Source organism: Populus trichocarpa, chromosome 16 (genome assembly GCF_000002775.5).
Source record: "Populus trichocarpa isolate Nisqually-1 chromosome 16, P.trichocarpa_v4.1, whole genome shotgun sequence".
NCBI lineage: Eukaryota > Viridiplantae > Streptophyta > Magnoliopsida > Malpighiales > Salicaceae > Populus > Populus trichocarpa.
In genome coordinates, this window is record NC_037300.2 from 11,268,464 (window position 1) to 11,291,690 (window position 23,227).

At 33.1% G+C, this 23,227-nt stretch overlaps 3 protein-coding genes across 4 annotated transcripts; 1 reads left to right on the plus strand and 2 right to left on the minus strand.

Annotated features, from left to right (window-relative positions):
- The first annotated feature begins 1,195 nt into the window (after positions 1–1,195).
- Positions 1,196–5,257, plus strand: LOC7487446 (mitochondrial uncoupling protein 1). Of its 2 annotated transcripts, XM_002322917.4 has the most exons (10): positions 1,196–1,329; positions 1,486–1,585; positions 2,760–2,978; positions 3,087–3,165; positions 3,304–3,437; positions 3,526–3,624; positions 3,720–3,824; positions 4,066–4,140; positions 4,598–4,684; positions 4,942–5,257. In XM_002322917.4, the coding sequence occupies exons 2-10, from the start codon at positions 1,502–1,504 to the stop codon at positions 4,981–4,983; spliced, it is 924 nt and encodes a 307-aa protein (XP_002322953.1). In that variant the 5' UTR covers positions 1,196–1,329; positions 1,486–1,501; the 3' UTR covers positions 4,984–5,257. The 2 variants fall into 2 exon arrangements, with proteins under 2 accessions (XP_002322953.1, XP_052304076.1); XM_052448116.1 differs by having other exon boundaries at positions 1,274–1,585.
- A 7,001-nt stretch (positions 5,258–12,258) lies between these two features.
- On the minus strand, positions 12,259–14,751 carry LOC7466040 (reticulon-like protein B12). The gene is made up of 5 exons (XM_024587336.2): positions 14,557–14,751; positions 14,355–14,446; positions 13,924–14,104; positions 12,887–13,098; positions 12,259–12,709 (listed from the first exon to the last, which is right to left on the minus strand). The coding sequence occupies exons 2-5, from the start codon at positions 14,419–14,421 to the stop codon at positions 12,540–12,542; spliced, it is 630 nt and encodes a 209-aa protein (XP_024443104.1). The 5' UTR covers positions 14,422–14,446; positions 14,557–14,751; the 3' UTR covers positions 12,259–12,539.
- Positions 14,752–19,353: 4,602 nt separating this feature from the next.
- LOC7466041 (ataxin-3 homolog) lies at positions 19,354–22,661 on the minus strand. Its single transcript, XM_002323516.4, has 2 exons — positions 22,229–22,661; positions 19,354–20,153 (listed from the first exon to the last, which is right to left on the minus strand). Exons 1-2 carry the CDS (start codon positions 22,478–22,480, stop codon positions 19,563–19,565), a joined length of 843 nt encoding a protein of 280 aa, XP_002323552.1. The 5' UTR covers positions 22,481–22,661; the 3' UTR covers positions 19,354–19,562.
- Positions 22,662–23,227: the final 566 nt, after the last annotated feature.

Consider the following 23,227-nt stretch of genomic DNA (forward strand, 5'->3'; position numbering starts at 1 on the left):
AATAAAATGGTGAGGGATGAAATTGAAAAAAATAAATCAACAAAAGTATAAAAAGAGGAATCAAAAGAATGCAAACCAGATTGGATACAAAAACCAAATGAAATAAAATGTCCAAGTATAAAAATAAAAATAAAAATAAAAATAAAAAACTAAACTTCAAAAAACATTAAAAGCAAAATAAATAATAATTAAAATAATAAGAGCCAACATCGATATAAACACAAACTGGAGGATAAAATTGTTTTTGGAAGGGCTCACGCGAATTTCAAGGTGATGAGAGAAGAAAAGACAGGAAAAAAAAACTCTACCGCAGCCTAACCGAACTTCCACCGTGAGCACGCACCTCATCACCGAAAAGAGAATGACTCTTCACTTCTAACGCTGTTGTGTATAAAGGATTTTGGTAATCAAATGGCCCCGCACGCGTCAGTAACTTTTTTAAAAAATAATATTTAATTATTTAAAATTACCAAATAACTCCTAACTAAACCCAAAAATAACAACAAAAAAACCAAAATGAAATAACAAAAACACCTTTCAAACTTGCATTAGTTTTTTTTTGGATTTGAAAGGTATTTTGTTATTAAACTGTTCAAACAAAAAGGAAAAGAAAAGAAAACTTCTTTATGCATGTTTACTTTTTTTTTTCTTTAAAAGGTATGACTATAACTAACCATTTTAATTTTTTGGGAAAGATATCACCATTATCAAAAGCTAAATATTTTTATTTTACTTTTAAAATTAAAATAATAATTTTATTGTGTAAAAAAAATATCCTGACCAATTTGTTTTGAGTCAATTTTGTAATAACTTTTACCTCTTAGTTATAAGTTTTTTTTAAAGGATATTTGAGAATGTGATACAATTCATTTTAAAAATAATTTTTACTTGAAAATATATTGAAATATATTTTTTATTTTTTTATATGAATACATTAAAATTATATATAAAAATAATATTTTTAAATAAAAAAATTAAATATTTGATAATCAGGTGTTTCAAGACAGGTCTTAGTTTTCTAGTAAACAGCGAAAACATCATTTCATTGTTTCTAACGTGGCTTTTAATATTTTTTTTTAATTGTAATTGTAATACCTTCATGGCTATCCTATGATAAAACGTAAATGATTTTTTTTTTCATGTAAATAAAATAAGGAGTTAGAACAGAATTTCCATAGTTGGCAGGCTGAGGTGAGTAGCAAGCAGTGCTGTGGGGGTTACGAAAGTATAAGTGAGGGATGACGATGAAGAGCAGAAGGGAACATTACAGGAGAGGCAGAGATAAAAAAAAAAAAAAAAAAGAGTCCCAATCCAATTGCACAACCTGTGGTATTCTCTGGTCACTTTTCCCAAAATTCGCTCTCCATTTTTCCTTTTTCTCCATTTTTCCTTTTTCTCCTTCTATATATATGTATATAGTCAGTTGGTCCTTTTTCTTTCTTCCTTTCACGGCCCTCATCATCATCTGTCTCTTGCTCCATCCAGCTAAACCACAACGAAGATGGTGGCCGATTCCAAAGGCAAATCCGATATCTCCTTCGCCGGAACTTTTGCCAGCAGTGCTTTTGCCGCATGTTTTGCTGAGGTAACTATACTGTTCCACTGAATTAGTCCCAGTTTCTATGTTTGGCTGGTCATGTTTTTCTTGATGATTTGATCATGTTTTATGCCTAAAATAATTTGATGTATGGCCTAATCTAATCTTTTTGAAGGAAATTATAGGTCCCGATTAAAACTTCTGATGATGTTTTGATGTTTTAGTGAAAGCCACACCTTTGTCCTTTTAACACCTTTGCTTTAGTTGCTGTTATGGAACAGGAAAAATCGAATACGACTTTAACATAAACACGTTTACTTGTAGAGACGGAGATAACTAGGTTTTTGTGTTTCTTCGACAATTTTTATGCAGAATTTTATAATTTAGTTGAAATCGTGGTTTTTAAAAATTTTAATTTTTTTTATTTAAAATTAATTTTTTTTATATTTTTAGGTTATTTTAATGTGCTATATTAAAAATAAAATTTAAAAATAAATAAAAAATATTATTTTGATGTATTTCTAAGAAAAAATATTTTAAACCGCAACCGCTATCACATTTCCAAACATCTTCTTAATACAAAAACAACAACTTAATTTTTCCCCCCACAAATGGGTTTTTAAACCTTTCTTAATTTTAATTTCTAATACCATTGATTTTAGTTAACTTAATTTCTATATTTGAAAATTAGCAAATATGAAAGCAAAAATCATGAAAAATAAGATAAATATAAACAAGAGAGAAAGGAGAGAGAAGAGTAAGAAAATGTCAAATTACAGAACAACATCACCATCAAATAAAAACTTCCTTTACATGAATTTGAAGTTCTGGATCTAAAAAAATAAATTTTGTGTGTTGATTATAAGTGTTTTTTTAATGTTAAATTTGTGTTTATAATGTTGAGTAAAGTGTTCAAAAGTAGTTTTTAATATTAAAAACTTACTTTAATATTTTTAAAATCACATTTTTCATTTAATATAAATCTGGTTTCTTTATATTATCATCCCCAGCAAATAATTTGATTTGTTAGTTGAAAATTAAATGGTACTGGGAAGTCATTCTCATGCTGATTGTATCTTGAATTATGCTGTTTCTATGCTTTATCTGCTAAATTAAATTGTTGGGATTTCCGTATCTTTATTTATTATCCCACGCAAGTAAATTGCTAAGTGTTAAGATTCGGAAAAGAGAATTGATTAAGGCTAACTATCCATTAATGTAGATATGCACAATTCCATTGGACACTGCAAAAGTTAGGCTGCAGTTACAAAAGTCGGCTGTTGCAGGAGATGGAGTGGCCTTGCCAAAATACAGGGGCATGTTGGGCACGGTTGCTACCATTGCAAGGGAAGAAGGTTTGGCAGCGCTCTGGAAAGGAATTGTACCTGGATTGCATCGGCAATGCGTGTATGGAGGGTTACGGATTGGGTTATATGAACCTGTGGGTTTCTAAATGGTCTTTCATTGTGAAGTAGTTATAGTTAATTCATTATATGTTCTGTTTGGTTTCTGATTATTGTGACATTTGAAAATCCATGGTGGTTGTCAGGTGAAGAACTTGTATGTGGGCAGTGACTTTGTTGGAGATGTTCCTTTGACCAAGAAGATTCTTGCTGCACTTACTACCGGTGAGCTTGATTTGCCAGTGTTTTGGAAGAACTTGAAAGAAAAACTTGTCAACCAATACGTTCATTCTTGATTCTGATGCCATTGCCAGAGGGCCTGCTTTCTTTCTGTGTTGTTGATGTACTTGTCTCATCAATCAGGTGCCATTGGAATCGCTGTGGCAAATCCAACTGATCTTGTGAAAGTTAGACTTCAGGCTGAAGGGAAACTACCAGCCGGTGTACCAAGGCGCTATTCTGGAGCTATGAATGCATACTCCACGATTGTGAGACAGGTTGTGTATCTAGACGAGGATAAAGAGAATTTAAAAATATAACCTTTATATTAGTCGGCCTGTTTTTACTTGGTTTTCTAATATTCAGGAAGGAGTTGGGGCACTCTGGACTGGGATTGGACCCAATATAGCTAGAAATGCTATTATAAATGCTGCTGAACTGGCCAGCTATGATCAAGTGAAGGAGGTGAACTCAACATGCAATAATTTTGATGCCTTTTTTTCTCTCTCTCAATTGCATAGAATGTTTTGTACCACTTCTAATTTTACAATTCAATGCAGACAATTTTGAAAATTCCTGGATTCACAGACAATGTTGTCACTCATCTTTTTGCTGGTATGGGGGCGGGTTTTTTCGCTGTTTGTATCGGTTCCCCAGTTGATGTGGTAAACCATCTATATCCTTATAAACTCTCTAGTGTTTCATAAGATAAGGATAGCCTATGCAATCTGTGCTCATATTATCTCTCGCTCAAAATTAACCAGCATCTATGATACAATTAGTAACTTTTGTTGATAAACATCAGGGTCGATAATATGTTAATTGTTTTCCTGTCAAGTATTTCAGAAGGATGGCTCCTTTTAAGGCCTATTGTTTTTTATTCCCTTTTTAAATTTATTTTTGCAGGTCAAGTCAAGAATGATGGGGGATTCTACTTACAAAAACACACTTGACTGTTTCATCAAGACTTTGAAGAATGATGTATGCTTACCTTTCAGCTTTATATCTCTCTCTTAGAAAGGAAAACTATTTCTCTAGTCATTGACATAAAAATAACTTTGCCTATAGGTATAGCATAAAGTAAGTGCTAGCACTTTTTGTTTTATGTTTTGAGCAATGCGAGGACGCTAAAAGTTTGGTAATAATCATTAACTATTGTCAGCAGAACATAGGAAAGTTGTTAAAATCATGGTGACATGGACTTAACATGTCTGTTCCATAGATACCTGAATCAAAATTAATTAGTTAACTGATCACCTGTCGGATGTCTATGTATTATTTAATGAAAGAAATCCAGCAAACTAGTTTACCTCGCTAGCATTATTCTGCCTTTAACTTTAAGAAAAAGTATTTGTTTTGTATGGATATTCTAAGCTATTATATGTTTTCAGAGTAAATTTTACTATGGAAAACTTATCAAATCAGATGTTATTTTCAGGGCCCACTTGCTTTCTACAAGGGCTTTATTCCAAATTTTGGAAGGCTGGGATCTTGGAATGTGATAATGTTTCTAACTTTAGAACAGGTACAGATTGTTCAAATTCTTTCTCCACGTTGTATTTATGTTTCTCCATTTTAAGTGCTTAGTTCTCTCTGTTTATACTTTGTTTTTAATAATCTGGTCTGTACACTTGCATTCAAATTCCTCCGGTCTGTCTTTTTTCCCTGTGTCTTCAAGCATGCTTGATCGATTGCTTAACTAATTTCAGCAGGCAAACATTCGGTCTTTTGTTTACTAATTACTTTCTGTGGCTCAAACTTTACTTTTTTTATACATGTCAGGCTAAGAAATTTGTCAGAAGCTTGGAATCATCTCGAGCTTGAACATGGTGGAAAGGGCTAAAATGCGTGGAGAAGATGGAAGGAGTCCCGAGAACAATAAGTTAACTATCTGCCCTTGTCATTTCTCTTATTTAGATGAGGAGTCCTGCAAGGGAGATTATAGAAACTCAAAATTTTTTGAAATAATTTGATTGATGATCTTTTTGGGTACTCAATTATTTTTACTTGTCCATTCACCCTCTTGGGTACTAATCGTTTTGCTTAGTGGATTGAACTTGGGTTGCTTATAGACTGAAATTGTTACCGTTGTTTCTAACCTACATATGCCTTAGCATTGGAGATGGATTTATTTTTTGTTGGTTTTTTATTCGTCAAAATAAAGAATGGGAAAAATTAGAATTATCAAAAAGGTGGACAAAAGTGTCACACGGGGCTATGAAGTAAATATATAGGCATTGTTTGTTTTTTTTTTTTGCTTTAAATTAAAATTTTAAATGTTTTTAAGTTATTTTAATGTGCTAATATCAAAAATAAATTTTAAAAAATAAAAAAAAAAATTATTTTGATGTATTTTTCAATAAAAAATATTTTAAAAAGCAAACGTTACTACAATACCAAACAAACTCGTAATGAAGCAAAAGTTAAGCATTTGATTAGCAAAAGAGATGAAAGGTACAAAAGCAAAACATTGGCATTTCATTGTTCAGCATTTAAATGTTAAGGTGTTTAAAAGATACTTTTCCTTAATGGGCTTAAAGCATTGGCAAATAATGCATGTGTGTAGACTTTATGGGCTTGAACAAGGCTTATCTAAAAGATATTTTTCCTCTCTCTAAAATTAAGATATTGGTGGACTTCACCGCAGGTTTTGAATCCCTTAGCTCCTTTGATGCTTTGGGTATCATTAAATCCCTATGCATTTAAATGATGAATAGAAGACATCACTCATAATCGATGAAGGGATATTTTGTTACAAAGTAATACCTTTTGGACTAAAGAATATCGGAGCCACCAACTAGTGAATGGTAAATAAGATGTTCAAGGATCAATTAAGAGGGATTACAGAAGAGTATGTGGATGATATGTTGGTAAAGAGTATGATGTTTGAGCAACATCTTCTAGATTTAGAAGAGGTTTTCTCTATGCTAAACCAATATCAAATAAAGCTTAATTTTTTAAAATGTGTATTTTCCATCAAGGGATGAAAGCTTTTGGGATTCCTATTGAGTAGCAAGGGGATAAAGTCTAATCCCGAAAAAATTCAAGTCATACTGAACATGACTCCCTCATAATTAGTAGAGGAATTTCAGCGCCTCATGATGAGGTCGGTCGCCCTCAATAAATTTATTGGTTGTTTTAAGGAGCACAACTTGCCATTCTTTAAAAATTTAAGAAATACTTATAGCTTTGAATGGACATCTGAGTGTCATGAGGCCTTCGAAAGACTTAAATTCTACCTCTTATCTCTCAAGGTTTTATTATAACTAAGAACATATGAGAACCTTTTTCTCTACTTAGGTATAATAAACTTAGCTATTAGCATGGTGCTAGTAAGAAAGGAGGATGAAATTTAGCATCCGGTTTATTACTCTAGCAAGATCTTTCAAGAAGCTGGGACAAGATATTTGAAAGTAGAGAAAATAGCCTTAGCTTTGATTCATGCCTAAAAAATGTTTTAAAGCTTTACTTCTAAGCTTACCATATTATACTGTTGATAAATCAACCTTTTTGGCAAGTTCTTCACAAGCCTAATATGTCAGGATGCTTAGTGAGGTGGGAAATTGAGTTAGGGGAGTTTGGTTTCTAATACTGAAAAAGGTTGACTATAGAGGGATAAATATTGGTAGACTTTATTGTTGAATACTCCTTTAAGAAGGTCGTACTTTATTAATCCAAATCTCTAGCAAGCTTTCAAACACCACTTACTGAGCCAACAATTTCCTCAAAACCTACCTTGACAATCCTTACATGGAAGTTATATGGATGAGTCCTTCAATACTAAGAAGAGTGGTGCATTGATAGTGCTCACAAGTCCAAAGGGATAAGATTTTGAATATGAAGTCCGTTTTGAGTTCCTAATTACTAACAATGTATTAGAATATGAATCCCTTTTAGCAGGATTAGGACTTGCAAAGACTTTAAATGCTTACCCCTTCATATTCATAGCGACTCTCAATTGTTTGTAGGCCAATATAAAGGGATTTATGAGGTCAGAGAACCCACCATGCTCAAGTATCTTTACAAAAATCCAAGATTATTTCTCTAAAAAAAATGAAGGCAAGGAAATCACCATTATCCGTATACCAAGGGAAGATAGCAATCAGGCATACCTTTTGTTTAAACTTGCAAGTTCCAATTTAGTAGAGATCTATCTGGATGTGTGGATTAAAACTTTAAAGAAGCCAAGTGTGGGGGAAGAAGGACTAATGACCGCCCCAATCACCCTTGACAAGGATTAGAGAAAACCTGTAAGGAATTACCTACTAACCAGGGAGATACCTTCCAACAGAAATGAGGCTATTATGCTAATTTGGCAAGGAGCTAGGTATTGTTTAGTCGATGATGTCCTTTATTGTCATAAAGTGTTCCCCCAAGTATTTTTCCAATTAAGATGAGCAGTATCTCAACTATAATGTCACACTACACGCAAGTAATTCGACGAAACGTTTTGAAATAACCTTGTTTTTCTTAAACCGAGAAATATTGAGGACCCGTTAAAGAAAACAATTATATTCTTAAGTGTCTTCGTAAAAATACCACAAAGACTTGAGGACTGCTGATGGACCAAAGTTTATTGATATTTTTTAGAAAATATTCTTAGTTAGCCCAAACTCATTTTGCATTTTGAAAACATGGATTGGACATAGATCATAATCATGGGCCTAATTATTAGGTCCATATCAAACATCCTTGTAAACTTGGGCGTGATGTCGGAGCCCAAGCACTAGGTGTGTGTCCCCACCCCCTGTGGGCTTGGGCAACACGCCTAATTCTAGGCACTGGGCCCACACCCGGCGCCCTTTAAGCTCAGGCAACATATATGAGCCCATGTGTTATCGTGTGCCTAGCACCTTGTGGGCTTAAGGAGCACGCCTGAGTCAGGCGGTCAGCCCACACCTAGTGCCCTTTAGGCTCGAGTAACATAAGTTAACACACCAAACTCGTGACTTAGATCATGTAACTAAGATAACTTCATAAAAATCAAATTGAAACAAATCATGAAGTTCAATCTCCAGTAAACACAATATTAAAATATGAAATTAAAAAAAAAATGTTTTGTAAAAGGTTAATAATTAATTAACCTTTTTTTTTAGGTTTTTTTAATTGATATTCTATTAAAAGGATATATAGAAAGCGCAAAACAAATTTATGAAAATAATTACTACAAGAATTGTTTAACAAATAAAAAATATGTTTATTAATTTTTTAGATATAATTTTTTTTAATAAATAATAAAAATTATGCGACAAGAATTGAAATCAAAATCTATTTCTTATATATATGTGCAAACATTAGAATGTTGAATCGATTGTTACTAAATTTTAAAACACTCACTCGAGGAGAAATACAGTGTCTTAATGTTGTAATATAGGCATTGAATAACGCACCACAAAGGCTCGAGTTCTCCTCATTTCTGCTGACATCGTTTAAGGATCTTCGTTGTTTCATTCTTTTTTTAAGATTTAATATCAATAATTGATTTAAAATATTAAAATAATTCCAACCATATGCTTACAACTTTTATTTTAAAAACCATTTTTCTTTTTCTATTGTCAAAACTACCTCGCTAAAATGTATAAATTATTTTCTAGTCTCCAGGAGAGAGGAGAGGAAATGGAAGAGGTGAGTTCTCTTCACTTGGAATGTGGCCACTACTGCTAAATATAATCGTAGTGATAAATTCATTGGCTACATATTATAGGTAATATCGGATATAAAAATTCTTAAATCTGATACTTTTTTCATTTCAAGTAAATCCAGTGTTCCTACCACTATTTTGAATCTCGTCCCAGCTTGACCTGAGCCTTGGACCGGATTATTGGACTTGCTAAATACGAGTCAACTCACTTGACCTGAACTCTATGTCATGATATTAATTGAGTCTCTCTCTCCTCTCGAACTCAAACTCAGAGTAAATTGGATCATCTTTATATTTCTTAATATTTAGCTCCTATTCTCTTTTAATATTAATAACTTTATGTATTTATGGATAATATTGTGCTTTAGTAACAAAGAGCCTGTTTGGCTCAGCGTTTGCAGCAGCGTTTTTATTTAACCGTGATTTCATCTCGTTTGGTTACAAAATAAAATTTAATTTTCATGCATGGGCCCCACCATTAAATGCGTTCACAACTCAGTTTTGTAGAAGCTATTGCTACATGCTTTTCACAATGCTACATTTCTACTCTGTTGATAGGAGGCGAGAAGGAGAAGAGCAGAAACAGAGCACAGTGGAGAGCAGCTACCTCAGCTCACCACCGGCCTCCGTCATTGCCACTGTCAGCCACAACTCTTCCTCTTCCCCTTCTCCTTCTCCTTCTTCTTCGAATTATGCACTCTCCACTATTCACGTTGCATGTGAACAGTAGAGAGCAGCTCACCACCAGCCTTCGTCGTTTCCACCGCCAACCACTACTCTTCCTCTTTCTCTTCCCTTTCTCCTTCTCCTTCGTCTTCTGCATTCTCCACTATCCAAAGAAGAAGAACAGAAATAGAGCACGGTGGAGAGCAGCTCCCTTAGCTCACCACCGGCCTTCGCCGTTCCCACTGCCAGCCATTGCCCTTCCTCTTCCCCTTCTCCTTCTCCTTCGTCTTCTACATTCTCCACTGTTCACGTGAGCAGTGGAGAGTGAATTAATTCACTCTTCACTGTTCATGTTGCATATGAACAGTGGAGAGTGATTGGCCTCCAGCGTTTTTACCGTCCCTCAGTCCATCACCGTCGCGCTGCTCTTTCCCTTCTCCTTCTCCTTCGTTTGGGTTGCTCTCCACTGCTCACGTTGCATGTGAACAGTGGAGAGCGTCTCCACTGTTCATGGACCGACCAGGTCCGGCCCAAACCTAAATACCCGGTGTCTAGGTCCGACCTAGTAAAATAAAAAAAATCCAAAAAAAATTCTCAAATATTGTGTTTTATTTGAAAAACTAGTGTTTAATATTCTTCAATGACACTACATAATTATATTAGAAGGAGATCGCATGATGACGTAGCATATGCAGAATTTGATCGCAATCCTAATTTTATTCCTGATGATATTTTACCTGATGTTGTTGCACACTCGACAAGCCATGGAAACTGTAGTTCTTATCGGATGGATTTCGTACATGATGGAATTGCAAATAGTTTAATGGAACAATAAAAAATAATTTATATAAAGTATTGTTTATTTCATGATGTAATAGCAGTAGTTAAATGTACAATTAAAAACCATCAATATTAATATATGTTTTTTTAGTTATTTTATAACCTCAATTTGAAAAGCATTCTTAACCAAACACATTAAACTAGTTTTTGTTCAACCTCAATTTCAACTATAGTTTTAACCAAACATATATTTTTTCAAACCAACCTCAACTAAAAATACTATTTATAAAATAATTTTTTTCGAACCACAACCACAAAAGCTATAACAATACTAAACATACTCAAAGAGGATTGCAATATCAAAAAAAAAGAAGCAAACATCCATTGGGGTGATAATTCAAAAGAAACCCTTATATGCTCATGAAATGGACATGCATGCCCAATAATGTAAAAAAATGAATAAAAAAATGAGATCGTTATATTATGCTTAAATTAAGAAGGACAATAATTTGAAAACCTTAAAACTATATATGTATATATATTCCTCCTATTTTCTTCAAAATGTTCTTAAGCTCTCCCACACACGCCGGAACATATTTTCGGTAAGTTCTTCTATAGTAGAATTATGACCTTGACTCTTTTGATCGGAACAAGTTCTTGCTTCATTGGAATGCACTACTCGTGGAGCTTCTCTGTACACGCTTTTAGAAACATCCTTTTGTGGATTGATGCAGCATAGAAAATGATTTGAAACTGCTTCTTTCTTTCCTGAAAAATTTTAAAAAATTATATAAATTATATCATGAAAACTCATCAAATAGTTTAAGTTATCAGATTAAAATAGTTCTTTAATTAATATCAAAACTTTGATTACCAAACAGTCACGAGTTTAAATCTTAACACCATTATTCTCTATTCTAATTAAAATTTAATTATCTAATTAATAGCATAAGATAATATGAATGTATGTAAATTTTAAAACTTAAAAAAATCACATATTAGATTCATCATGTCTTGCATAAAGACTAAGTATGGTTTTCATAGTTTCTACTTTGAGCAAAACCCTAGAAAAGACGGAGAACATGGCACCAACATCCCCAATTGTAACCTTGAGATGGATTCATAAAATTACTAACTATTTTTTGGCAAAGAAAATTAAAACCAAAAATTAAAAAATGGTTTCATGTTCGAAGAAAACTGATCGAACCAGTTGCTAATAGTGTCCATCATGACTATTACTTCTTACCCAAATTCTTCTTCTTACTTTGTCTCTTAATAGAATAAAACTATGGCAGCATGACACATTTATCACATATACATTTAGAGAGACAGAGAAAATAAGAGAAATATTTGTTATATCAATAATGGTTTTCTATACTTTCTAGCCGAAGAGAGAATTGTTGCACCGACTGTTATCATTACCTCTAGACTTGCTAGTCTCCATGTCTCTTCTTCCGCGCAGTCCTTTGCTCTGGGAGAATTTTTGGCAGGATAACCAGTAGGAAAAACTTGGGCAATTCGTTAAAAAGGAAAGCTTTTCCTATATTGGCAAGGAACCATAGAAGAGAGCTCTCCATTATTGATGTGGTTTTCCTATGCATCAAATAAGTAATTAGGCCCGATTTCCTATATTGGTAAGGAACCAGAGTGCTTCTTCAATAAAATCCCAGCCAGGCACCAAAGTCGTTCTTGGAGGTATATGGTAACTAGAGTTATTTATAGACCCAGAGAGTTCTGTTTCAGGTATCTTGTGGTGGAGTTGCAAGAAAGTTATTAATTGTTGTATAATTGATGAAGAGGTTGGTGTTCGCCGCTGGTTGTGGTTGTGGTTGTGCTTGGGGCTGCAGTTTTGCGCCAACTGCATAGCCAATACACGCAATTGGCTATCAAAAGCAGGAGTCGAGGTTTTTTGCCTCTGAAGAAGCTTTTGGACTCGAAACACGGCCTGAAGAAATTTTTTTCTTTGTGAAGCCAACAGTGGTTGGTAAAGTTAGTGCCAACACAAAAATAAATATAAAAAAAAGGGAGAATATATTAAAGTGTTGTAGCTGAGTGCAAAAAAAGCCATATTGCCTTCTGAGATATACAGGGTCTCTTCTGCTCCAATTGATGCCGAGAAACTCCGGCTAGGAATGAAGGTACAAAGAGGAAAGAAATTGTTTCAAAAAAGGACCAAAACAAAAAAGAGCAATCTCCCACACCCAAAGCTCATAGATCATGGTGCCCACCCTAAGCACTCCTCGGCACCATACCTCACAAAACATAACAAATCCCATAAGAAGAAAAATGATAATCAACTAAGTTTCTGCCTCTCCAAAATCCAATTTTGGACTCTGCCAATACACTCAACATCAACTTTCAGATACAATTGGTGTGATTTCTTGAACACCATCTCTGCATATCTATCAATATAATCTTCATATCTCTCATAGAGCGCTGGAATTGTCAGAACGATCAGAAGGCCTGTCATAAAAATGTGTAGATTTAGAGATAACTGCGGAGAACAAAGATAGAGAGAACATGAAGAATGCATACTTTTTCAAAGTGTCCATCCTTGTACTAAGGACAATGTCATTTCTTTTTCTCTTTCAATTTGATTCGGAAATAAGGAACATAATTGAAGAAAGGATATGAACTTACTGGCGTAGCCCAGAGTAAGAAAATCAGTTAAGCCACCAACAACAGATATCAGCAACAGGTATGCAGCTACCTTCAAGAACAACTTTGTATCCTTGCCCAAGGCAATGTCCTGGGAAATTGAGAGCAAAGCATTCAAGCGAGTGCGGATCAAAGAAGCAACCTCAGTCACTGTTTCTTCGGACAGATGCAACCGTGGTAAAGGTGGAGCAGGTCTGGTCAATGGGAAAAAATCCATTAAAGCATCAAGTTTTCTAAAACTGCAAAATTAAATCTAGGAAACTCACTATTACTCAATTGAAAAACTGATAGTCCTCATTCTCCTTCCATTAAAAAAAAATATGAGATGATTTTGGAGAACTTCACCTGTAAATGTTAAGGGGATCGGGATGTAGAATTATCATGATTTTGTTATTTGTATAGAAAAAAATGGTAGTGTCATTATTTCATTTTGGTGGTAAATTTATTATAGATGTGTTAATTTGCCGAAATGAATGGCAGAAGTAACTGCAACTTCTAAAGAGAATCACACTCAAAGGCCAGCATTAATCCAGAAACAACAATGGCATTCCCTCGAAAGTATTTCTGCAAAATCATACATATGCCATTTGCTTAGGAGAAAAATAACTCCTGGTCGGTTTCATCTGACATGCTTTCTGCTATTGACAAAAGAGAAAATGTATGCGGGCGACTAATTCTGGGGTCAATTTATGAGTTAACATCAACATATAAAGATTTATAGCCATCTATCCACTGGACTGATGCCAGCCTTGGCCATGACTGAAATTCACCTATTAAGCCTAGTTCTTTCATCGCTTAGAGTGAATCCTAAGACTTCTTATCACTTAACTGGACATCAGAGAAGCGGCATTGTAAAAGAGCTCAAGGAAAAAGTCTGAAAAAATGTTTTAATGCATGCTAAATACCACATTTTTTGCAATCGATCTTCTTGAATTGTTGAATATTCAAATCGGTCAGAATTAACTGACACCATATAACCTTTAATCATGGTTAAGAATCAAAATTTGATTGGAAGGTACCGATTAAGAATTGCAGCAGATTTGGCCCAGAGAAAGAGAATGACAGCAAGGAGGAGGAGAACACTAGAAACAAGTGATAGAAGAGTGTAACCGGATCTCTCAAACACCACCCAGGAAGATAGAGTAACTAGAAGTATCCCAATTGTAATATTCATTTGCCTCCACAGTATCACATCCGCCACTGTTAAACAAAAGATATACCAAGTAAAACTACTGACAGAAAAATTATAACACCCATTGAAGCAAAGAAGTATCTATAATCCTTCATTACGAAGAGAACAAAACAAGAAAAGGGCTTCACAGAATTAAATAGCTGAAAACAAATACAAAGTCTATCCACTGCACCAATGGAATCAAGTGCAGTTAATGCTAGGAATTGATGAAGCAGATATGAATCATCATCATCGAGAAAGGATCAAAAAGTCACTTACCAAAACCTCCTCCAAAGATCTCATGAACAGTTCTTTGTCTGTTAAACAATCGACTGGATGAACCCATTTAGATAGAATCCGGTTTCAGATCTCTAAACACCAAAAGAAATAAAAAAAACCAAAAACAGGTATCTTTGAGATGATGTTCAAAAAAGAGAGAAATAAAAGGTCGTCTTAGCCTTTTTATATGCTAGTAATGTACCCTTTTCTTTTCTTTTGTATTGTATTGTTCATTCAGGTGATCAGGGATGTTCCATCCAATGTAGGACTAGTATGTCTGATGTATCATCGATGGAATGGAAGACTGTCAAAAGATGCGGTTGGTGGCCTCAGCATCCAGCCTAAAAGCGTCAGACCGCCCCTAGCTTTTCTATCTTTTCAGCTCTTTTGTTTCTTACTCTTCCACTAGTGTATAAAGTAGGGGGTAATAGATTTTGTATTCGTCTTCGCTGCAGGGTTGGATTTAAAACAAATTTATTAATGTGCTGAGATGAAGCAAATAATAACATAAAAGGTCATCAAAAACTTATAATTTTAGTTATTACTATCGACTCAATTCAAGATATTATATTAAATTAACAATCCAAATGATGAAATTTAAAAAACGCGATAAAAAAAATTATAAAGCTTTTCATTTAAAAAAACTCGTAACTCAAGTCATTAAATCTAAAATATTTACTTTGAAAAAATCATTAAATTTAATTATCAATCAATCAAATGTTGAAGAATAAAATTGGATAAAAAATTTTAATTATATAAAAGAATTTAAAAAAAAACATAACAATTAAAAGAATGAGAATTAAGATTAAAATACAAAATAAATTTTATATTTAATTGAGGGGTGAAATTGAAGAAAAAAAATCAATGTAGTAAAAGAAAAATAAAAAAATAAGGATCAAAATTAACATAAAAATGTTGTAATAAAATGGTGAAACTGGAAAAACAAATGTACAAAAGGACCAAGAAAAAATTAGAAATCAAAATAATGAGGACCAAATTAAAAAATATAATACCTTCAATTTGAATTGAATGATGAAATTAAAAACCACTAAAATTTTTACAGAATGGCCAAGGATAAAAATTAGAAATCCAAATAATGAGGACCACGTTGGAGAATATAATATTTGGTAAATTTGGATTGAAGGATAAAATTAAAAACAAATAAAACTTCTATAAAATGACCAAAATCAAAAATTAGAAATTAAAAGAATAGGGACTGAAGTTGAAATATCAACAATTAGGAGGGTCAAGCTGTAATTTTTAAGGGAAAAAAGAGAGAAGAAGGAAAAGGAAAAAGAAAGACCCATTGTCCCCAAACTCAAGCACCAATTAAAACAAGCATCGCACCACCAGGAAAAGAATACGGTGATGCTTCCAATGAAATGATGGAATGGCATTTTTGGGATGTCGAGAGGTGTCACATGCACCGTCCAAGGGGCGTCGACGCCTCACATGAGCTGTCGGGTATCGTACACGCACGCTCACCCCTTTTTATTTAGCCAAATACAGAATTTCCTCGGAGCTGAGTTTTTAATCACAAAAAAAACATTGTGAAAAGCCAAAAACGCCCCTTGAACTCAAACTTAATTTTTTTTTATTTTAAGAGTATATTTATATTTTTACTATTCATTTTAATTGTTTATTATTTTTTATATTTGTGCAATACCAAAGTGCTCTGTGTCTTTAAATATAATAGTCAAGAAACCATTGTGAAAATACAAAAATACCCTTTGATACCAGGTTTAATTTTCTTACTTCCAATGGTATTTGGATCATTTTACTATGCCATTAAAATGAGAAAATACTTATTTTTCCCTGCTTTTTTTGGTAATAATAAATAGACTATGTAAAAGACCTCAATGTTCTTGTAGGCATATTTTAAGTTTTTTTTAATGGAGAGAACAAATATCATTATAATCCAGTTTTCAAAACTAATTTGTATTTACTTATACTATAATTTTCTCTCATTTTATAACTTATGATTTTCTCTCTCATTTTTCATAATCCAATGAAAATAGAAGAAAAATAAAAATTAAGGACCAAACCATAAAACTACATAAACCATATATGGAAAAATCAAGAATCCAAAGACTAGTGTGTATTTGACACGCTACGTTATTCCTCTACAATGACAATGCTTTTGTATGTGGGATATAATGGACTAAAACATAATGAAAATGAAGTTTGAGGATTGAAATATAAAAACATGAAACTACATGGACTAAATGTGAAAAAATAAAAACTTCATCCATTAAAGTGTGTTTTGATACGTTGCCATATTCTGTTAAAGTAACAATGCTTTTGTGAGTGATAAAGATAAAGTTTGAGGATTGAAACATAAAACTATAGGACCTAAATATAAAAAATTAAAAATTCAGGGACTAACATGCACTTGACACACTACACTATTCCTCTATAATAACAATGCTTTTATAAGTAGGTAAATAGCATGCTAAAACATAATGAAAACAAAGTTTGAGGATTGAAACAAAAAAATATAAAACTAAATGGGCAAAAAATAACACTCATCCACTAAAGTGTATTTTGACACTATGCACTATATAACACTAGTTAGTTGTATGCGAAACGTTGCAAGGATTGTTTTGGCAATATTATTAAACTCGGTCTATGATCTAGGCCAGATCTCAAATTAAATAGGGTAAGAGTTGATTCAATCTAACCCAAGCAATCTGGTCAATTCGATCAAAAATCAATTTGACTTTAATTTCTTTTCAAAACAACTTCATTTTAATTTGTTCTTCATATTGAAATGACATTTTATATTGTCCTTGTTTAACTCACATAACCCATGACTCGAGTCATAGGCTTGACCAGACTTAGTAACTTTACTTTATTTAAATTCGAAATAGAAATAGAAATTCACATAAAAGACAACGAAAAAAAATATAAAGGAGAAATACTTTTTTCATCAAATTTATCTTTTTTTAATTAATCTAAATTTCTTAGAATAAAATGATTTTTTTATTAGCTACATGGTTCATTCAATAAAAAGAAATAGTATTAGAAAAAAAATTAGAAAAACTATAATGATATGAACTAATAATATAAAAGAGCTTATATTTTAATCAAAAGCATAATTTTTTTTATTTATGTATTTTTTTATGAAAAAAAAATATGAGAAGCATTATTTTTTAAGTAAGAACTTATTATGATCATGAAAATAATTTTCAATTAAAAAATAAAAAAAATCATGAATCGATTATTTTTATGTACCTATATAAAAAAAATGCGAGAACAATGAATTTGAGTATATACATAATGAAAGTTTTTTAAAAAAATAAATATTTTATTCTCATTCAACATTAATGAGCAAATTATTTCAAAAATTCTGCATATCATGTTAACATATAATTATTCATAAAGCAATCTATAATATCATTATAAAAAAAAGTCATTATCTTCTTAAAAATAATAGAAGAATCATAAAATTGATTACATTTTATTTTAAAAATTTACTTGGAGATTGTTTGTCAAAAAGAATAAAAAACAATTAAGGGATATTTAAACAAAAAGCTAGACACACATTATCTTAGAAGGTCAGGCCCATATGCTTGTTCTTTTTTTTTTTTAACTGGTAAACGACAAGTCATCTATCCTATTTATTTTATATAAAACAGATGACATGTTATCTTCTAGTTTTTTTTCTAACCACCTTCACTGATTGGGAAGTCGTAGTCAAGTTTTTAGACCTTTAAAAATCAATTTTCAACTTATTCTTAACTAAACACCCCCAAAAATATCATACAAACCTCAATAAACTTATTCCAAACGACAAAAAAAAAATTTATAATCACTTTAAAAAAACAAAATCCAACTAAATAAGTCTCAATCTAGTTTTTACAACATGTTCAAGGGGAAACTCCATCTCCATTGAACTTTTCTCTTCAAGATGAACTTCTTGTCACTAAAATCGACCTTTGTAGTGGATAAAATGTGGTCAACTTATTATTTTCTCTCTCCTCCTAAATTTTAGAGACTAAAATATAAAACAAAAGAAGTTTGAGACTGAAACAGAAAACCCTAAAAAACATGAATAAAAATGAAAAAGTAAAAAAACTAGGGATGAAATTGTAGTTTTTTGTGCTCTGTGAATATTAAAAAAAGAAAAAAAATTGTTATTTTGTTTTTGTATTAAATTTTCTCCTCGTTATTTCAATTTTTTTAATCGATAAAACTAAACTCTGTTTTGGAAAACTAAGCATCAATTTAATGACAACATGTTTTTTTGACATTACCAATACAACATAAAACGTGAACCGAAACCAAACATCAAGCTTAAAACCATGTGAATATAACATAGGAGGATGAATTTGAAAAAAAAAAAAGTTTGGTGGCTGAAACAAATAAGTGTTCATGAACCTAAAAAAAAAGGACCAAATTCAACTTAGCAATCAAAAGTTTACTTAAGTGTTAAAGAAATTAAAAAAAAAGAGGTATTTTATGTTTTTTTTTTAGTTAATTGTATAATAATATAATATGCATACGGTAGCATATACGTGGAGAGAAGGAAAACAAAGACATCGCTTATCTATCCCTTGCGTCGTGCGCGTGCAGGTTCTTTTTGCTTACCTATTCGTCTTCAAGATTCGTATCCACTTTCATTCTTCAACGATGTTGAACATTCCAAACTGTTTTTCTCGAAGGATCAATGGAGGGGGGCAAATTCTTGCCCTTAAATCAGGGTACTTACATCCCTCTACAATCATGGCAGATTTTTGGTGACTGGCGGTTAACAACAGCCACTGGCCATAGTAACTGGCTCAAAAATCACCACTCCATTTAACTCCAACTGATCAACGGTGGTTGCCGGTAACAATGACTCACGAGGCATTTGACATTTCCATGTTTCTTCCATAAAAAAGCCCTTGATTCACATATTCTCATAGTGGCACTATCCAACCACAAAATTAGACGTGCCAACCCCCCAAGAATCATAAGAGTTCTGGAAAAAGAAAACAATAACCACAACAAGTGCCTGTTAGAGAACCAATGCAATCATATAGCTGCAAGGTAGTTTTCTTCTCGATAGAGAGTTTTTACAGTAAAAGTTTAAAGGTGTGAGAAAAAGCAAAATGGAAGTATGTGCTGCATAAATACGATGACCTGCCAAGGATGTGTTCTATCCACCCTCCCTGACATGGTTTCTTGTTGCTCAACTAACAGAAAATAAATGCAAAAGAATATTTCTTATTGAGGCTTTTTGTCCTCGCTATCTTTGTTGTCATCTTTGGTATCTTCATCGTCTTTTTGGGGACTGCCAGTTTCCACCCTGCTCATGGATTGGGAAGGTTCCATCAAGCTGGCAGCTATTGCAGCTTTCATGTCCTGGTCCTCCATTTCTAACAGAATTTCTTGATATGGATTAGAATCCTGTTGAGTGGAATTGATTCTCTGAGGAGACTGCGTGTTGTTGCAGGATTTAATAATCCTCTCAGCATCTTCAGGAGACAGCCACTGCCCATAACCATTGGAAGCTTCAGAGGAAGCAATGGGAAACTCTTTCGGGAAGTTTCCTCTCACCAGGAAAATGCTCCAGCCAGAGTTTTTAAGAGAATCCAGATAGGCTGCAAGGTAAAACTTGGATAAGTGTTGTGGAGCTGCGTAGAGGCTGTCAAAGTTATACCACTCCCCATTCACTTTCCTAATGCAGAACCAATGATCATGCAAATGACAAATAAATGCATTTTCTAGATCAGGGTCAATCTGTGCATGCTCAGCAACCGGACTATCAGAGGCAATGACCTGCAAGTCCCACACCTCTAAAGCCTTTTGTAAAACCTGAAAACAAGAATCCTCACAGTAAGTTGAGTTCGCACAACTCCATAGACATGCCAAGAAATAGTCTCCAGAAAAAAAAAGGAACATACTTTATATGCATTTAAGTTAACCTGATAGCATTATCTCTTAAGCATGAGACTGGTCCGTGGTTCAAAGGTAAGTCCATTCATATGATTACATAAAAAATTTACTAATGAACAACATGGACCATGCATGGTTAATAATAATTAAAAAAAAATCAATGGTAAAATAGAACTAGAGAAAAAGAGTGGAATTTACAACCAGCGCATGCCAGTTCAATAATTTCCTGAGGAATCTCATGTAAAGAATAAAAATTGAATGTTAACTGCCCATGATGTACGGATGCTTACACACAAAGATGATACCAAAGATAGCATAGTTGGAAATGAGAATTAGTGCCCGATTAATCTCCACTCTATAATGGGTATCCATCCTCATCTAAACCTACAATAAACCTCCATCACAGAACCAGTTGTTATATGTCTTTCATCGATTTATACTGTTAAGAACACAAAGACAAACCTTGAGAGGAATTGTAGCCACAAAATTTACCAATTAAAATGCCCTTCAGGCACCACTTCATACTATTCACTGGTCCATAGGTACCAGAAATATGTTTGTGGTACAAGGTTCAGGGATGGGACATGCACTTTGATTAATTTACAGTATGTAGGGGGGTAGGCTTAGATGGTATGTTAGTTCGAATCATGGTACAATTGGAACATCTTTTTGGTTTGTTGACAGCACAAACATTATGGTCTAATAGTGTAAAGGAAGAAAACATCAAACACAAATGCAGTTTTCATTTCTAATAAATGATAGAATAGAAAGAGCATTAGCTTAAAAAAAATCAGATCAATAATACAATATAAAGTAGTTGAGCCGGATAAAATTAAAAACCAGACCTGTGTGAAGAAAAATATTGGCCAAAGTAAAATTGATGGCCCAGACTTGTCCTTTTCTCTAAGGCCAGACTTCTCGTGTTATTAGGTTTAATTTACAACATCACATCTGTCTTAAAAACTTTCTTCCACGGAAGTCAAGCATGTTTCTTTGTTTCTTGCTGCTGGGAATTATTTTTTTCCTATTTCACTTCTTTCTTTGTGGCCTCTCCCTATCAGCTCTTTGAGAAAAATCAATCAAGCTCAGAGTTTTGTTCTCAATTTGTTTTCCCATTTATACAGATTTCAGTTACCAAAACTGGGACTTTCACGATCCAGATCACAAAACACCTCGATCTAGTGCATAAATGTACTGCAATCCAAAAGGTGCGATCCAGATTGCCAAATGTGGGGGTTGCCACAGTTATGGTAACTATGAGCTGGTCTCATATCTTTTACGCATACCATGACATGCACTTCATATAAGTCTATTACAGCTTTTATCCACAAAGACTAACTAAAATCGTATGTTTATTCTTAGAGATTTAAAAAATATCACATGCTAAACCATATATATATTCCAAAAACTTTACCATCTCTCCAACTCCCACCTCAAGCTACACATGCTCTATAAAAGCATCCATCCACCTCAATAAATCAAACACCTAAGTTTAAATGTTTTCCCTACCAAGATGAGTAGCCTATCCACCCCATGCATCCCAATATTTCACCATTACTAGCTAAATGTTCAAAGCATCAGCCTAAATCCTGACTTTCATACTCCCAAGAAACATACTTTGCTAACTAATCAACTAAATGATTCATTATCCCCACATGCATCTCTCAAAATGTCTCAAATTTTCAACTACGGGGAAAGTAACACAAACTTTGCAATAACCTCCTTTCTCCCTTACCCAGTTTTAGTAACCCCACTGAACACAAAGTCATTGCTAAAATTTTAAAAATCTCCATAATTACAACCTAGTACTAATCAAGTTTTTTCCTTAACTCTAAGCCAATAATAACAAATCATGACTCAACTTTCACTAACTTTAGGTTAACTCCAAAACAAAACAGCATAGAAAAAAATTTCCATTTAACCTTAAAATTAATTTCTTAATTCTTGCATCAGTTCATTAACAAATCAAAACTGCTAATTAATTAGCGACGAACCTGGATACTGAAATCACCGCCTAAGGAGACATTATGAGACTCGGCGGAGAGAAAATCACCAGAAGCAGCGGCGGAGACGGTGCCCTCTTGCATCATTTGGCGCTCTTTCGTATCGAGATCGGATGCAAGCGCCGCCAAATCGAATTCTGAAAAGAATGGTCCTTGTAACACCGTGTTAACACAATGTACGGCGCATAGCTTTGCCTCTTGTACCTCGTGGTACAACATCCCTCCATTGCTCTCTCCTTCCATGTGATTGATCCAATTTCGTCAAATTGAAACCCTAGATTTCTCCTTTGTTTCTTATTTATATTTTTTTGATTGTCACTTGCGGTTATATTAACTTTTTTTGCGGTTTTTCGGTGGGGGAGAATTTTTTCGACTTGCCTTGGAAATCATGAATGGAATGAAAGTGTTGCTGGCACGTGCAAAAGAACTGCCTTGCACGTGTAACAAATTTGGCAACCTGGAACTTGTTTTTGCTGGGAACAGCCTTACTTTATATTTTTCTCAATCGAGCATGAGGATTTTGTTTTTTTTCATTTTAGAGCACTAACCTTATTAAAACTTTCAATCAAGTACTTTCATTCCATTAATTGCTCCATTTTCTACTTAGATATCCTTTGACATATACTAATTAAGTATTGCAATGTTGCTGTGTCAACTTTTTTATTTTTCTAAATCAAGTATTTGAACTTTATTTTTTTCATTTTGATACCAACTTTTTCTTTTGTTCCAATATAGTAAAAATCTGTTAATTGTTTATTTTCACATGGTTTCCATCTCTTTTTTTTTTAATAATTGATGTTTTAAATTGTGTTAATAATTTTTTTATTAATTTTTATTAATCATAAAATAGAATTTAACATCTTAAATAACTTACCACTAATTAAAATGATTTTATTTCTAAAATGTTTATTTTAATTTAAAATATGTTTATTTATTAAGCATGATATTATTTTATAGGATACCTTTACCATAACAAGCCACACATTAAAA

What these genes read in the sequence shown, in the direction of transcription:
- LOC7487446 (XM_002322917.4), top strand. Translation starts at nt 1,502, where the DNA reads ATGGTGGCCGATTCCAAAGGCAAATCCGATATCTCCTTCGCCGGAACT. An exon ending in TCTTGCTGCACTTACTACCG is followed by an intron (nt 3,166 to 3,303) that starts GTGAGCTTGATT and finishes CTCATCAATCAG; the next exon opens with GTGCCATTGGAATCGCTGTG. An exon ending in GCTATGATCAAGTGAAGGAG is followed by an intron (nt 3,625 to 3,719) that starts GTGAACTCAACA and finishes AATTCAATGCAG; the next exon opens with ACAATTTTGAAAATTCCTGG.
- LOC7466040 (XM_024587336.2), bottom strand. Translation starts at nt 14,421, where the DNA reads ATGGGTTCATCCAGTCGATTGTTTAACAGACAAAGAACTGTTCATGAG. An exon ending in GATCTTTGGAGGAGGTTTTG is followed by an intron (nt 14,105 to 14,354) that starts GTAAGTGACTTT and finishes TTTGTTTAACAG; the next exon opens with TGGCGGATGTGATACTGTGG. An exon ending in TCTGCTGCAATTCTTAATCG is followed by an intron (nt 13,099 to 13,923) that starts GTACCTTCCAAT and finishes CCCATTGACCAG; the next exon opens with ACCTGCTCCACCTTTACCAC.
- LOC7466041 (XM_002323516.4), bottom strand. Translation starts at nt 22,480, where the DNA reads ATGGAAGGAGAGAGCAATGGAGGGATGTTGTACCACGAGGTACAAGAG. An exon ending in GCGGTGATTTCAGTATCCAG is followed by an intron (nt 20,154 to 22,228) that starts GTTCGTCGCTAA and finishes TCTTGTTTTCAG; the next exon opens with GTTTTACAAAAGGCTTTAGA.